This window comes from Geotrypetes seraphini, chromosome 1 (assembly GCF_902459505.1).
Source record: "Geotrypetes seraphini chromosome 1, aGeoSer1.1, whole genome shotgun sequence".
Lineage (NCBI taxonomy): Eukaryota > Metazoa > Chordata > Amphibia > Gymnophiona > Dermophiidae > Geotrypetes > Geotrypetes seraphini.
In genome coordinates this window covers 451,916,974-451,933,313 of record NC_047084.1, presented here as the reverse complement: position 1 = coordinate 451,933,313, position 16,340 = coordinate 451,916,974, and the positions used below count along the sequence as shown (strand labels likewise).

The 16,340-nt window shown below is 46.5% G+C and overlaps 1 protein-coding gene across 6 annotated transcripts in view; it reads left to right on the top strand.

The window, feature by feature from the left end:
- The window catches only part of IQSEC2 (IQ motif and Sec7 domain ArfGEF 2), a 529,618-nt gene that overhangs the window by 453,843 nt on the left and 59,435 nt on the right, over window positions 1–16,340 (top strand). For all 6 annotated transcript variants that reach the window (XM_033921442.1, XM_033921396.1, XM_033921405.1 and 3 more), the window contains 2 exons: window positions 14,097–14,258; window positions 15,486–15,608. In XM_033921442.1, the coding sequence (XP_033777333.1) occupies window positions 14,097–14,258; window positions 15,486–15,608 (285 nt within the window). The remainder of the gene's footprint in view (window positions 1–14,096; window positions 14,259–15,485; window positions 15,609–16,340) is intronic.

The following is a 16,340-nucleotide window of genomic DNA, read 5'->3' as shown; positions in this document are numbered from 1 at the left end:
GTCTCCTTCTTTCTTCTTTCTCCGTTCTAACTACCCATCTGCCATCTCTGTCCTCCCCTTCCATTTCCCTTCCGTCCCCTGGAGGTCTGGCATTTTTCTTTTTTTTTCGTCTCCATCCACAGATCCATCTTTTCTTAACTACCCTTTCATCCAGCATCTCTCTCTCCTTTCCCACCACCCCAGGGTCCACCATCTCTTCCTTTCTTTTCCCAACTACCCTCCTATCCAGTAACGCTATCCCCCCTCCACACCATCCCTTGTGTCCAACTTCTCTCCCTTTCTGTTCCTTCCCTCCCTAAATCCCATTGTCCATCATCTCTCTTCCTCTCCTCTATTTTCAGACCCATTATTTCTTCCCCCCCCCCAAAGTCCGGAATATGCACGTCTCTTTGAGCCCCCCTTCCCTCCCTCCCTCCCTCCCTCCATGTACTTCTACACCAGGGCCCCCCTCCCCTGGTCTGTCCCCCCCTTGAAGGCTTGCACCTCCCCGTGAAGACCTCTACCCCCCTTGAAGGCCTACATCCCCCCAAAGACCTGCCTGCCTGCCTGTCCCCCCCTTTGAAGGCCTGCATCCCCCTGAAGGCCTGCCTGCCTGCCTGTCCCCCCCTTTGAAGGCCTACATCCCCCCCAAAGGCCTGCCTGCCTGTCCCCCCCCCCCTTTGAAGGCCTGCATCCCCCCCGAAGGCCTGCCTATCTCCTCTGAAGGCCTGTACCCCCCTCCCCCGGAAAGCTGCACCCCCCCCCCCCGAAGGACTACACATCCCCTCCGGAAGGCCTGCTGTTGCCTTGGCCTCCAGAATCAATCTCCCTAACTTCAGCAGCCTGCAATAAGATCGCTGGCGCTAGCGATCTTTGCAAGCTGCTGAACAGCTTTGGAGCGTCTTCTCTCTGCCGCGGTCCCGCCCCTTCTCTGACGTCAGTGGTGGGAGGGAGTGGGCGCTTGTGCACTTCCTCCAGCCTGCGAATTTGGGACAATAATCGCTGCACCACCTCTAGGTTCTGTCATTTTCTAGAGGCCGCTAAGGCAATCAGGTGCCCTCTAAAAGTTGCCTTTAACCCCTCCCAAACAGCCTCCAAAGAGGCCTCACAACCTATATTCAGGTGTAGATACTCCTGGATCCATGCACCTATTTGGCTCTCCACATCAAGGTCATCCAACAGACTATCATTAAACCGCCAAAATTTTTGCCCTCAGCCCTCTGAATGCTTTGAGAGCTGCAGCCAAAGAGGTGCATAGTCAGACCAGGCAAGCTGTTCATTCCCTGCCCGAGTCATCCTCTGTAAAAGACCCCTGTCCACAAAGATATAATCAATCCTGTATGGGAGAATAGTAAGTGAAATCCCTCCCTAAAGGATGTAACCAGTGCCACCCATCTTCCATGTTCAAGGTTTTGACAGCATCCCGAACCAACTTCCTATCCCTCGTACCATAGTCCCCTGCCCTTCCTGAATTATCCAGATTTGGAGCCAAAATGAGATTGAAATCATCTTCCCCCCCCCCATGACCAAGAATCCCTCCTTATACTGAAGAAGTTGAGGAACTAAGTCCCATACTTGCCCCTCATTAGGCATATACACATTCACCAAAGAATAGAGAGTACCCTCCAGAAGGACCACTACTAGAGGATATCTACCCTTCGGATCCCGCACCACCCACTGAATATCATATCTTACCCCTTTACCGATCAAGATACCAACACCCCCCTTCTATGAAGTCCCCACCCTGGAGCCCCAAAAGGACATAGGAAACCGGGAGTCCTTAACAAAGTGCTCTTGAGCTTACAAAAGATGGGTTTCCTGTACAAAACATATAGAGGTGTGCAGCCTGACCAATTCATGAATAAAGGCCTTCCACTTAAGAGTAGAGTTGAGCCATCTAATATTGTAAGATACTAGCCGAATCCCCCCCTAAATGCTAAAACTTAGAGAAAAGACCTCAAGATCCAAAACCCCCATCCAACTCCCAATCCCCCATCCCCCTACCTTCCCCCACTGCCCCTGAACCCTCCTATCCCCACTTACTCCCCTGTCCGCCCCCCTCCCTCCAAGTAGGATCCACAGGACCTCCCACCATAATCCAAGGAAATAACCAGTCTCCAGTGCCAAAGACACAATAAACAAAATACAACGCACACATAAGACCTTTCTGGTTTTGCTGTTATCTTAATAAGAACATAAGAACATAAGAAGTTGCCTCCGCTGAGGCAGACCATAGGTCCATCCTGCCCAGCGGTCCGCTCCCGCGGCGGCCCATCAGGCCCATTGCCTGAGTAGTGGTCTATACCTATCTATACCCTTCAATCCCTTTTTCTTCTAGGAATCTATCCAAACTTTCTTTGAAACCATTTAATGTTTTCTTGTCTACAACAGCCTCTGGAAGCACGTTCCATGTATCCACCACCCTCTGAGTGAAAAAGAACTTCCTAGCGTTTGTTCTAAACCTGTCCCCTTTCAATTTCTCCGAGTGCCCCCTTGTACTTGTGGTGGTCCTTAATTTGAAAAATCTGTCCCTGTCTACTTTTTCTATGCCCTTCAGGATCTTGAAGGTTTCTATCATGTCTCCTCTAAGTCTCCGCTTTTCCAGTGAGAAAAGTCCCAACTGCTTCAACCTGTCGGTATATGGGAGATTTTCCATTCCCTTTATCAGTTTAGTTGCTCTTCTCTGTACTCCCTCAAGTACTGCCATGTCCTTCTTGAGGTACGGCGACCAGTACTGGACACAGTACTCCAGATGCGGCCGCACCATTGCACGATACAGCGGCATGATGACTTCCTTCGTCCTGGTCGTAATACCCTTCTTAATGATACCCAACATTCTGTTAGCTTTCTTTGAGGCTGTAGCGCACTGCGCTGATGCCTTCAGTGTTGCGTCTACCATCACTCCCAGGTCTCTCTCCAGGTTACTGACCCCTAGCGGTGTTCCCCCCATTCTGTATGTGAACATCGGGTTCTTTTTCCCCACGTGCATGACCTTGCATTTCCCTATGTTGAAGCTCATTTGCCATTTTTCGGCCCACTTTTCCAGCTGCGTTAGATCCTTTTGGAGATTTTCGCAGTCTCCCCTGGTTTGAGCCCTGCTGTATAGTTTGGTGTCATCTGCAAATTTAATAACCTCACACTTGGTTCCCGCCTCTAGGTCGTTTATGTAGATATTGAACAGGAGCGGTCCCAGCACCGACCCCTGCGGAACTCCGCTCGTGACCCCTTTCCAGTCTGAGTACTGGCCCTTTACGCCAACCCTCTGTTCCCTGTTCGCCAGCCAGTTTTTGATCCATCGGTGGATCACCCCTTGTACCCCGTGGTTCCATATCTTCTTAAGCAGCCTTTCGTGTGGTACCTTGTCGAAGGCTTTTTGGAAGTCAAGGTAAATGATGTCTATAGATTCCCCTTTATCCACCTGGCTGTTTACCCCCTCGAAGAAGTGCAATAAGTTTGTGAGGCATGACCTACCCTTGCAGAAGCCATGCTGACTCGGTTTTAGCTGCTCATTGTTTTCGATGTGTTCACAGATGCTGTCCTTAATCAGTGCCTCCATCATCTTTCCTGGGACTGAGGTCAGGCTCACTGGCCTGTAGTTTCCTGGGTCTCCCCTTGAGCCCTTCTTGAAGATGGGCGTGACATTTGCTATTTTCCAGTCCTTCGGGATCTCTCCGGTTTTTAAGGATAGGCTGTATATTTGTCGAAGTGGCTCCGCTATTTCGTTTTTTAGTTCCTTGAGTACCCTTGGGTGAATGCCGTCCGGACCTGGAGATTTGTCACTCTTTAGTCTGTCTATCTGCTTGAGTACATCTTCTTGGCTTACCTCTAAATTGACCAGTTTTACATCTTGGTCTCCTTTTACGCTCTCTTCAGGTTCTGGGATGTTGGTTATATCTTCCCTCGTGAAAACTGACGTGAAGAACTCATTTAACCTGTCAGCTATTTCTTTCTCTTCCTTTACCACTCCCTTCCTGTCTCCATCATCCAATGGTCCCACTTCTTCTCTTGCCGGTTGCTTCCCCTTGACGTATCTGAAGAACGACTTGAAGTTTGTTGCTTCCTCTGCCAGTCTCTCTTCATATTCTCTTTTTGCTTTTCTAACCGCTCGGTGACACTCCTTCTGGTGTTCTTTGTGCACTTTTTGGTTCTCCTCTGTTTTGTCTTTTTTCCATTTTCTGAACGATGCTTTCTTGTCGCTTATCGCCTTCTTCACTGCATTTGTTATCCACACTGGGTTTTTTGTTCTATTTTTTTTGCACCCTTTCCTGAACTTGGGGATGCACAGGTTTTGCGCTTCGTGCACAGTTCCCTTGAGTAAGGTCCAGGCTTTTTCTACGGAATCCATCTTCCCTATGTTACCTTTGAGTTTTTTTCCCACCATTTCCCTCATGGCATCATAATTTCCTTTTTTGAAATTGAGTGCCGTCGTTGTGGTTCTTTTCCCCTTTGATGATCCAATTTCTAGCCTGCACTGGATCGTGTTGTGATCACTGTTACCTAGCGGGGCTAATACTGTCACCTCCTTTGCTGGCCCCTCTAGTCCGTTGAAGATTAGGTCAAGAGTGGCGTCACCCCGTGTTGGTTCCGTGACCAGTTGCTCCATGAAGCAGTCCCTCATGACCTCTAGGAATTTGGTCTCCCTTGCGCAGTTTGAGTGCCCAATACTCCAGTCTATCCCTGGATAGTTGAAGTCCCCCATCACCATCACCTTTCCGCTTCTGCATACCTGCCTCAGTTCTGCCTCCAGGTCCTGGTCGATTTCTTCAGGTTGTCCTGGTGGGCGGTAGTACAGACCCATTTTAATGTCTGCCCCAGTTCCTCCCTGTAGCTTAACCCATATTGATTCCAAGCCATCCGCCTGTACTGTTGTTTCCATCCTGGTTGAGGGTATGGAGTCTTTTACGTACAGCGCTATTCCTCCACCCTTTTTATGTGCCCTGTCTCTCCTGTATAGTTTGTACCCTGGTATGGCCACATCCCATTGATTTTCCTCAGTCCACCAAGTTTCTGTGACTCCAATTATGTCTAGGTCCTTTTTGCTAGCAGTGATTTCTAGTTCTCCCATTTTGGCCCTCAGGCTCCTAGCATTTGTGTACAGGCAGTTTAAGACCCAGTTTTTTGCCCTCTCTTTTTGTTCTCCTCGTGTTTTGGTACTCCTGCAGTCCTCCTCATGGTTTGCCAGCCCCCGAGCTTCATCCTCCTCCTGCTGCTGTGTGTCTGTGACATCCTCAGCCTGTTTCCCCTGCACCACTTGTTGTCGTAATTTTCTCTCAGTTCTGGTCTCTATTTCACAAGGTCCTTGCTCCTCTGGCTCCTGTTGTTCCATGTTGGTGTCTCTTACGAGTTCCATTTGTGCCCTCGGTCCCTGCAATGCGTCCTTAGGTCCTTTTTCAAAACATACACACTCAGTCCCAAGCTTTCCTTCCCAATGTCCCAGGTCAGTATCCTTGTCAGGTACTGAAGTCCGATGTGTCGAGGTCAGTTCGACTATCGGCTTTCCCCTTCTCTTCAGTTTAAAGCCAAGTCTATGACGTTCTGGACGTTGCGTGCCAGCATCCTCGTCCCAGCTGTGCTAAGGTGTAGTCCATCTCTTCTGTAGAGCTTGTTCTTCCCCAGGAAAGTAGTCCAGTTCCTAACAAAGTGGAAACCCTCCTCCTCGCACCATCTCCTCAGCCAAGCGTTAATTGCTTGTAGTTCGCTCTGTCTCCTTGTGTCCGCTCTCGGTACTGGCAGGATCTCTGAGAAGGCTATCCTCCTTGTCCTTAGTCTCAGTTTCCTCCCCAGGATCCTGAACTGGTCAGTTAGTGTAGTCCTGTTGAAGTTTCTCCTGCTGATGTCGTTTGTTCCTATGTGGATCACTATTGCTGTCTCCTCCGTCTCGGCTCCCTCCAGGATCCTCTCGATATTGTTGATGACGTCTTTTGTTCTTGCCCCCGGGAGACATGTCACCAGTCGGTCCTCTCTCCCTCCGGCTATGTGACTATCCACTCCTCTCAGGATTGAGTCTCCAACCACGATTGCTGATTTCCCCTTCTTTAACTGTCTCTCTGGTCTCAGATCTGTGTCATATGTGCCGTCCATTCGTCCGTCGTCTGGGTTCAGCTGTGTCTCCGCCCCTGGTCTCAGGTCTGTGTCCTCTGCGCAGTCCGCTAGTCCATTCTCCTGGCTCTGATGGGTCTCCTCCTCCTCTGTCTGCCCAGGTCCTCCGCAAGGTCCTATTCCCATGGTGTCTGGTAGTTCCTGTCGTCCAACTGTCGGTTCTCTCCTGGTGTGTTGGTGGTCTCGTGCCTCCATCCTCCTGCAGGCCTCCTCAATGAACTTCTCGAGCTCCCTAACTTGTTCCGCGATGTGGCTCCCTCTGGTGGTGTCTTCAGTTTCCCAGCATTGCTCCTCCATGGTGCAGAGTCCCTCCAGCTCCTGGACTCTAACCTGCAGTCTCCCGACCTCCTGTTTCAGGCTGTCCAGTTCCTGGCATCGACCGCATACGTATGCCTGCCTCCCGGAGGGGAGGTAGTCATACATATGGCACCCGATGCAGTATACTGGGTAGCTCTGCTGGGTTCCCACATCCTCCATTGCTCCTTTCTCTTTCCTATGTCCCGAGGTGTGAAAGGATTGTGCCCGGCGCGCAGCTAGCTGAAAGAGTAGAAAGAGAAAGAGAGAGAGAAATGAGAAGTGAGAAGAGGGGGGAAGTACCTGTGGTATATTAGATATTGCTGCTGGGCTGCCTGGGCTCCTTCTTAAGGCTCCTTCGCAAAGGCGCTCTCGCTAAGGCGAGCGCCTTTGCCGCGCGCCGAACGGCCACGCGCCGTTGGCTCGCCCCCTCTTAAGGGGGAGTCTGGGCTGAAGCCGCTGACGCGGTGGGGGTGGGCGGAGCTACCTCTCGCCTGCCCCTGGCTCTCTGCTGGCCTGTCGGCTCTCCCCTCGCGCTGGCCCGCTGAAAAAAAAAGAAAAAAGAAAAGAAAACCTCTTTTCTCTGCTCCTCTCCTGTCCCTCTCCTCGCCTGCCCCTCTCCTCTTCTCCGACGCCGAAGCCGAAGCAGTGAGCCCCTTGCCGCGGATCGCCCCCTCTTAAGGGGGAGTCTGGGCTGAAGCCGCTGACGCGGTGGGGGTGGGCGGAGCTACCTCTCGCCTGCCCCTGGCTCTCTGCTGGCCTGTCGGCTCTCCCCTCGCGCTGGCCCGCTGAAAAAAAAAAGAAAAAAGAAAAGAAAACCTCTTTTCTCTGCTCCTCTCCTGTCCCTCTCCTCGCCTGCCCCTCTCCTCTTCTCCGACGCCGAAGCCGAAGCAGTGAGCCCCTTGCCGCGGATCGCCCCCTCTTAAGGGGGAGTCTGGGCTGAAGCCGCTGACGCGGTGGGGGTGGGCGGAGCTACCTCTCGCCTGCCCCTGGCTCTCTGCTGGCCTGTCGGCTCTCCCCTCGCGCTGGCCCGCTGAAAAAAAAAGAAAAAAGAAAAGAAAACCTCTTTTCTCTGCTCCTCTCCTGTCCCTCTCCTCGCCTGCCCCTCTCCTCTTCTCCGACGCCGAAGCCGAAGCCGAAGCAGTAATGTTTGCTTTTGTGGTGTTGTATGTTTAAACAAAAATTTAATATAAAATTATAAAAAAACAAAATACATGCAGATCCACATAGAAAACATATCTTCCTCACCCAACTCCAAAGTACCACCAATCATACAAAGAACACCCCCACTCCCCACCCCCCTCCAAGGTGTATAGTCTTCACCCACACATCCAATCTTAAAAGAGACAAACAATCCCCAAGCACTCAGAACACATACATACCCCACCAAAAACACTAGAAGTCAGGCCCCATAAACAGCAGAGCAATAAAAAATCACACGACAGTCCAAATGCAAAAGTGACCACTGAGTAAACAGAAGCTACCTGTGCATTAGATCAACTGAATCTCTATATCTCCTATATTTTCTTGATAGAATAGCCCAACAGCACACTCATGCCAATGCACAAATTTTCAACTGCTCCAAAAGAGACATGAATGTAGGGATTCTCCATTGGAACTGGTCTCTGGCTGAGAAGACCACGATGAAGAGGGAAATTGAGGCCCTTGTCCCGCTGAAAACAGACAAGAATCATATACCACAGACGATGAGGACAGTCCATGGGTCATGGTGGGAAGATGTAAAAGAGCTCCTGGCTTGGCCAGGGTTGAACCGATGCATCCAGCCCTAGGCATCCTGGTTCTGTTCTTCGACTAAAGAAGTGAAGTTTCTGGAATCCGATGGATTACAGGACCAGAGGCAACATGGATTCGCTAGAGGTCGGTCTTGTCAATCAAATCTGATCAATTTCTTTGACTGGGTGACCATAGAATTGAGTAGAGGGAGTGCGCTAGATGTAGTGTATTTAGATTTTAGCAAAACCTTTGACAGAGTTTCCTTGAAAACACCAGCGTAAGCTGTTCCTTGCTGTCCCTGTTCATGAAAGCTGCATCTGAAGAGGATGACATTGAGGTGACCACCAAGACAGGAGAGACTCCTTTAGTGGTTAAATGTGTGCCCTGGTATAGGGAACAACTTCAAGTAAGGCTGCCATAGAGCCCAACACCTGTAAGTAGTGTCAGGTCATGGAGATGGAAGTGCAAAGAGATCTAAGATTTCTGTTTGCATGGCTCGGGAAGAAAAACACAGCCTTGTGCCTTGTTGAACTGAATGCCCAGATATTCCATACTCTGAATTGGTGCTAGCTGGCTCTTCCTGAAGTTGACAGCCCAGCCGTTGCAAGAAATTCACAACCATCTGCATTGCCTTCTCACACTCTGGCTTGGACTGAGCTCTGATGAGCCAATCGTTCAGATAAGGGTGTACTTGGACTACTATTTTGTGGAGATGAGCAGCCACTACCATCATTATCTTGATGAAGATGTGGGGAGCCGTCACCAATTCGAAGGGAAGGGCTACAAATTGGAAATGCTGCTGGAGAACATGAAATCTCAGATATTTCCTATGAATATGGAAATAGGCCTCTGTTAAATCCAGAGATACCAGGAATTCCCCAGGAGCTGCAATGACTGATCGGGCTTTCTCCACGTGGAAGCGAGGAATCTTCAGAAAGGCATTGACCGCCTTGAGATTTAAGATGGGTCTCCAGTCTTCTGTGCCTTCCTTGGGCATGATGAAGTATAAGGAGTATCTGTCTGAGACCGATTCGTTGTTGGGGACAGGCTCTTTGGCATGAATGTCAAAGAGCCACTGAAGTGGCTGGCCTCTTTTTCCAGCCTACCAGCAGGGAATCTAAAAAAAATTCAGAGGGGGACAAAAGAATTCTATCCTCTGTTCCTCTCATCTGATGTCCAGCACCCATTTGTCCAAGGAGATCCATTCCCATTCCCTCTGAAACGCCAACAACTGTCTCCAGTGTGTGGAGGTATGGTTCCAAGCCTGGCGTCATTGGGACTTTTTGGTGCCTGGGATTGCTATAACGCTGCCTGTATCCTTGGAAGAATCTTTGGGTGGAGGGGCTCGAGTAATTTTTGCGGGACCAGCAGGAGGGATGAAAGTAACTCTGATTCCCACCAGTGGGATGTTGAGGTCTGTTGTCCAGTAGTGACTTAAGACGGCCATGAGTTCATCCAGGCCCTTGCCAGAAAGCATCTGCCCTTTGAATGGCAGGCTGCTTAAAGTTGCTTTAGAAGCTGAATCACTGGCCCACTGTCTGATCTAGAGCATTCTGCGAGCAGAGACTGCATATGCTGAGACTTAGCCCAGGTCCCTGATGAGGTTATACAAGGCATCCGCCACATAATCCATCCCTTCCAACACCAGCTGAGGGCAGGTGTCATTCCATCGCAGTCTCTTGTGACAGGCCCACGCAACAAACGAGGCTGCTACTGCTGCTACTTGACGCCTAAATCACTTCTATTTTCTTCTCCCTCTTGAACCTGAACTCTGCTTTCTCTCCATGATACCGCTACCAGCTGACATTGCAAGTGGGATAGTTCTGGGAACCTGTAGCAGCTGTTTAAGCCATGGACAACCATGCAAAGCTTGAGTTAAGGCAACACATACACTATAAATAAAGTCATATTTATACATTTTAAGAAGTCCCTAAATCAAGTCATTTCTTCCTGCCACTGCCCACGTGTGTCCTTAATAGTGCTCTAGCCTTTCATCTCTTTGACAGCCCCTCACTCTTTGTGGTCTCTGGAACATTCAGAATACTAAAAGGATTTTACATGCCTTTCAAGGGTGGTAAAATAGACTTCCACCAGATCTGTCCAGGCACCTGATGCGGGTTTTCAAATGGCCAAATTTCTCTTTAGTTACAGCTGCCTGTGTATCATAGAAAATAACAGTAAAAAGATAATTGTGTAAAACGAAACCTATATCCAAAAATGTGCTTATTTTATGCCTATATTATAAAAGCAATCAATTAAACATCCAACAGAGAAAGAAATATAAATCAAATCAAAAAAACTTTCCACTCTGTGGAAATAATGGACCATCAGAGAAAGCACTTCAAATATAGTATTCCGTATTATAATGATACCTCCACAAATATTATCACTAGTCCTATAGGCCTTTATGAAATAGCACCTTTGAGTAATCCCAGTAGTACACAAATGCTCATGCACAAATTTACACCTGCTGTGAGGCACATGTAAATATGTTTGTGTATTCTATATATGTTCATTTGTACTTTTTTGAAGTACAACCTCTCTGCTCCTCTCAGCCTGCCAACCTGGAAAAGCTTATGCGTATCACATAAAAATAAGTGCCATCTTTCTTTGCACCGTTTACGTGCTTTTAATTTTATAATAGCTATTTTTTTTTTAGCTAGAACATGTGTTGCACATGATAAATGCTTTATAAAATTGGCCTCGTTTGTCAGGCATTGCTTGCACTCTCCTGGTGCTTCCTCGGTTGAGCTGCAAAAGGAGTAAGAACAGTGATTAAGGTAAAGATTGTACTGTATATCAGAAGTCATGAATTCCTTACCTAGTAGCCATGCCCCAGACTAACACAATAAAGGCATCACTGCAAAAGCCTAGGAAGTATGGAAAACATCAGTGATGAGACCAGCAGTATTGTAGACAGTTGCATTTTGGGGAAGTGAAAAGTCTTATGGTTTTCTGTAGCTGGACTTCTGTTAATCTAATGATAAGGTTGGGGTTATTTGTTGGTGTGAATCTTTAATCAATTCTTGACAAAAAGTTCCCTTTCACTTCTTTTTTTTTATTTATGCTTTCTTTGTATAACAAAGAAAAATGGGGAGACCCAATAATCTTCAGTGAAAACAATCCACCAATGAAAACAAAAAACTGTGGATACAGATGTTCTGGAGATAATTTATTAAACACTGACATATAAAACCATGAAAATTCAATTTAAAAAGTACAATGATAAAAAATACTGTGATAAAAATCCAACCAGACTCTACATGGTCCGTGTTTCGGTGAACACACCTTCCTCAGCTTGTCTGCGGTGTTCTTTTCTCACATGTTTAAAGACAATAGACTGTTTTCAGTCCAATTCTTTATATGTGAGTTTGCAAACCATTGGACCCCTGAGGAAGGCGTGTTCGCTGAAACACGGACCGTGTAGGATCTAGTTGGATTTTTATCACTGTATTTTTATCATTGTACTTTTTTAATTGAATTTTCATGTTTTTATATGTCAGTGTTTAATAAATTATCTCTGAAACATCTATATCCACAGTTTTTTGTTTTTATTATCTTCGTATAACAGCCAGCTGGAGTACAAATGTTCTTTTCATCCAGTATTTCTAATACAATCTGAGGAAACAAATTTTAACGTTTTCTTCCCCTCACTTCACCTTCCCAACCCTCCCGAAATATCTCCAATCCCCTTCTAGGTTTTCCATTTCAACCATGTTCATTTTGTAACTTTATTTCCTATTGGTTTTCATTTCCCACCATAAGAAAAGTACCTAATACTTCCTCAATTAAATAACTCTAGGCTTGCTTTGGTGGAGAAGGCCATGAAAACTGTATAGCTATTCTGAATTCCATTTTAGATTTTTTAAATTTTTAATGTTGATGGAGCAGAATAGGGCTTGATCTTCTGGCTTTGAATATAGTTGTAAAACTACAAAAAAGTGGTACAGTAGACTCTCAGTTAACTGGCTCTCTCACCCAACTGGCAAAAAAACATTGCCGAGAAAAAAAAAGTCTCCCGAAGCACCAGCAGCAACAGTCCTGGGCCGCAAAGCCCCCTAGCCCCCTCCCTCAAGCACCGAAGCACTAAAAGCAGCGGCAGTCCTGAGCCAAGAACACCTCCCTCCTGACCCGAAGCACCAGTGCAGCAGTGGTCCTGAGCTGCAAATCCCCCCTCCCTTCCTCAAGCCCTGAAGCAACTGAGATGTGAAACCCCTCCTACCCTGAAACACCAGCGCCGCAGCAGTCCTGAGCTGAAAGCCCAGAAGCAGGCGGCAAATCCCCTCGCTCCCTCCCCTCCCCGAAGTGGCAGCCGGTCAGCAGGAGGCAGCGTTCAGAACAGGCTGCTGCCAGCCCCTGCAGGGCCTTTCCTTTAATGCTTCAGCCTCACCTCGTTCTACCCTATCCCCACCCAGTTCCACCTCAAGACCCACCCCCATTCTGCTTCCCAGCCCTGCCCTGTTCCGCCCCCAGCCCGACTCCCACAAAGCCTCCTCTCTTCCCTGATGAGCTCTGGCCATGTCTGGAGGGGCTGGTGCATGCGTGGATATGTGTGACGTCATCTGCACATGCTCAGAAGCCCTCCAGATGCGGCTGGAGTGTGGGGCTTTCCAAAACCTGGACAAATGCCGAGTTTTGGAAAGTCCTTCCGGAACAATCCTCTAAAAAGAGGAAATATCCAGGTTTTCCAGGACGTCTGGTAACACTAGCCCTGACTACTGTTTGGCTGAAATTTAGTTAAGGATACAGATTTTAAAAGATGAGGTAGCATTTATGCAAATTTTAAGTTTGTATCCATTCAAGCAGAATAAATTAACTCATCAGCATTGTTTATATTTGTGGGTATAAACATTGTGAAATAAATACATTTTATCAAAGGCTGCATGCCTGCTAAGAAATGGGTTCTGCAAATCACATTTTTACTAGTCACATTGCCCTAAGATTTTTACAAATCACATTGCCCTAAGATCTCTCCACCTTGAGAATTCCCATGTGTTGGGCTCATATGCAAAGCAAAAAAGGCTGTACTGTATATCAAGTACAATAAATGATAGACAAATTTTATTTATCTGCATCCCCACCCCTCGCACAAAATCCTTTCTTTCTTAAAAGTTTCTTAGCAAACCAATACTCACAATACTGTTCACCCATCAGCAGAAGCAGCTTCCTCTGTTAGCAGTCAAGCAGGATCTGCTGACAGGAAATACTCTGTTTGGTGGCCTGACTCCTAGTGGTAGTACCATAAGACTGCAGTGAGGGGTTTAGGCAGTGCTATCTAAATATAACCACCAGGACAGGAATGACAATGAATTGCTCCTGCTTCCCACAGATACTAGGGCAGGGGTGTCCAATCTTTTGGCTTCCCTGGGCTGCATTGGCCGGAAAAAATGTTTCTGGGGCTGCACAAATGCGCAAACGCTGCAGCAAAACAGAGGAGGGAGCCGGCAAGACGGTAAACACTGCATCGCCCTTGACCGGGGCTGCACAAAATACTTCAAGGGGCCACATGTGGCCCTCGGGTCGCAGGTTGGACACCCCTGTACTAGGGTAAGAAGTATGTGCCAGGAGAGCACTAGGGTGAGAGGTGCAGGGAGGTCAGGTCGCCTCTTTATTTAAAAAATGCATTAGGATGGGCGATCTTTGTTATAAAAAAAACTTGGAGGGTATGGGGTGCTCAGCAAGAGATAAATTTTTTCGAGAGAAATGATCTGAGGAGTGGTGGACTATTTAGCAGCCTCTTTAAAAGGTAGCAGGCCTGAGTTATGTAATAGTATAGTGCTAAAAGTGTTGAGATTGATGTATGTAAAATATTACAGTGATATAAAGAACACTGTGTTCCACTGCAGGGTATGTTGGTGCCATACTAATTTGTCTTGCTTCTCTTCTGAGAATCTGTTTATCAGGTTTGTCTTTGTATGATGTATCTTCAACCCTGTGCTGTCTTGTAATCTGCCTCTCTCTCATATTCCCCCCTTCACCTCCTTCCTCAGGAAGCCAGAGAAAGGGATTCAGTACCTTATTGAGAGGGGATTCTTGTCAGACACACCCGTGGGAGTTGCACACTTCATCCTGGAACGGAAAGGCCTGAGCCGGCAAATGATTGGAGAGTTTCTGGGGAATCGGCAGAAGCAGTTCCATCGGGATGTACTTGAGTAAGGCACTCGGAGAAAGATGTGTGCGTGTGTCACACTTCATCATAAATATGTCTGTGTTTGGGCACATAAATATGTAAAAATATATATCACAGCCTTACGATTCCATATATAAATATTTAATAAATTAAATTAGTTAGTGCTCAAACCCACAACCTATTTAGGGTTCCTTTTACTAAGCTGCATTAGGGCATTAACATGCGGAATAGCGTGCGCTAAAATGCCGCACACGTTAGATGCTAATGCCAGCATTGAGCTGGCGTTAGTTCTAGCCGCGTAGCGCGCGCTAAAATGCTGCATGCGCTAAAAACACTAGCGCAGCTTAGTAAAAAGGAGCCCTTAGTGTTCAAGTGAGGTAACTCAAACATAGGCTGCCATCATAGCACCAGCAATGTCTGTACCACCATAAGCCATATTATTGCAGAAAAATAACAACGTATACTTATCTGCTGGTGGTAGTTGGAGTAAACAGATCACGAGACAGGCAGTCCTACGTGTTAAAGTGCTAGTGCAATATAGACCATCAAAACTCTTGCAGTCATAAAACACAAGTCTTCCCCCTGACTCGAGTTTCGCGACTGAATGCTTCCTCGGGAGGAGAAATTCTTTCTACGACTCAAACTGCGTAGAACATCCAAACAGAGTTCAACTCCAGTAACAGAGATCAACTACTTGGGTACAATCATGTTACTTGTGAGCACGTATGCCCACAAGTATCATGAATTCTGCTCCTGTCAATTTAAGAGAGGAAATGTCACTGAGCTGGTTTAAATCTAAATTAAAGGCTTTTTTATTTAAAGATGCATTTAATGTTTGACCGTCTGTATCAGGGCAATTTGCCATTTTAGTAGGTTTTTAATAGTGTAAGAAATGTAAAACTACCCTTCCTTCTGTTCTCACCTTATATGTTTCGTTCCTATGTGACATTATAATTCTTCCCCTTTTTCTTTCCTATTGTACCTGTAAGTTTATTTGTCCCATTTGTGATACTTTTTATGTAGGTCATTGTGAAAAAAAACTATTTTTTTATGTACACCGCCTTGAAACTCTGCATAGGCGATTTATCACATTTTTAGTGAAACTTATGACCCTTTTTGAGACTAAGTGCTATGTCGTGTATGTGGGATGAAATCCTCTTCCAATGGTTTGAGTTTCTGACCCTGACACAGTGGATGCTATGGAAGAGTTGAAGCCCCTGCCCCGGTACTGAACCTTCTTTCTCCACAGCTGCGTTGTAGATGAGATGGACTTCTCTAACATGGACCTGGATGACGCCCTGCGTAAGTTTCAGGCACACATCCGTGTACAGGGTGAGGCGCAGAAGGTGGAGCGGCTCATTGAGGCCTTCAGGTGAGAGAAAATCCTTATCTAAAAAGCTTCTCTGATAAAATGAGGTTGTTGCTCTTCTCTTACTCTTCCTCCAGGAAATAATAATAATAATTTTATTCTTATATACTGCAAGACCAGAAATGGTTCTAGGCGGTTCACAACAAGTAGACCTGAGCATGCAGTGAAAAAAATACAATTCATAATAGAAATACATCAAGTTATAAAATATAAGAAAAACATAGTTATTTTAAAAGACAAAAGAGTGCGTTAGGATACAAACTTATCAAATAGTTGTGTCTTTAATAATTTTCTAAAATAGAAATAAGAAGAAGCTCCTAGCATGATTTTTCCAAACATTCAATTTAGCAGCCAGAAAAGAGAGGGTTCTCTCAAGAAACCTCTTATAGCGACATAATTTAATAGAAGTGTATGTAAACAAATGAACTCTACGTGTAGGCTTATTTGAGTGGTTCAAAGATAAGTGAGAAATAAGGTAGTCTGGTGACATGCCAAAAACTGATTTATAACAAATGCATGTAAATTTAAACAAGATTCTGGCCTCTATTGGTAACCAGTGAAGTTTCTGATAGTAGGGAGTAATGTGCTCCCATTTTTTCAGGTCAAAAATCAGTTGAACTGCAGTGTTTTGAACCACTCTCAATTTTTTAAAGATTTTCTTGTAGGCGCCACTTGTTTTGTATTACTGTTAAAATGAATTTGTAATTATGCTTAAAAATGAGCAGTTCAGCAAGT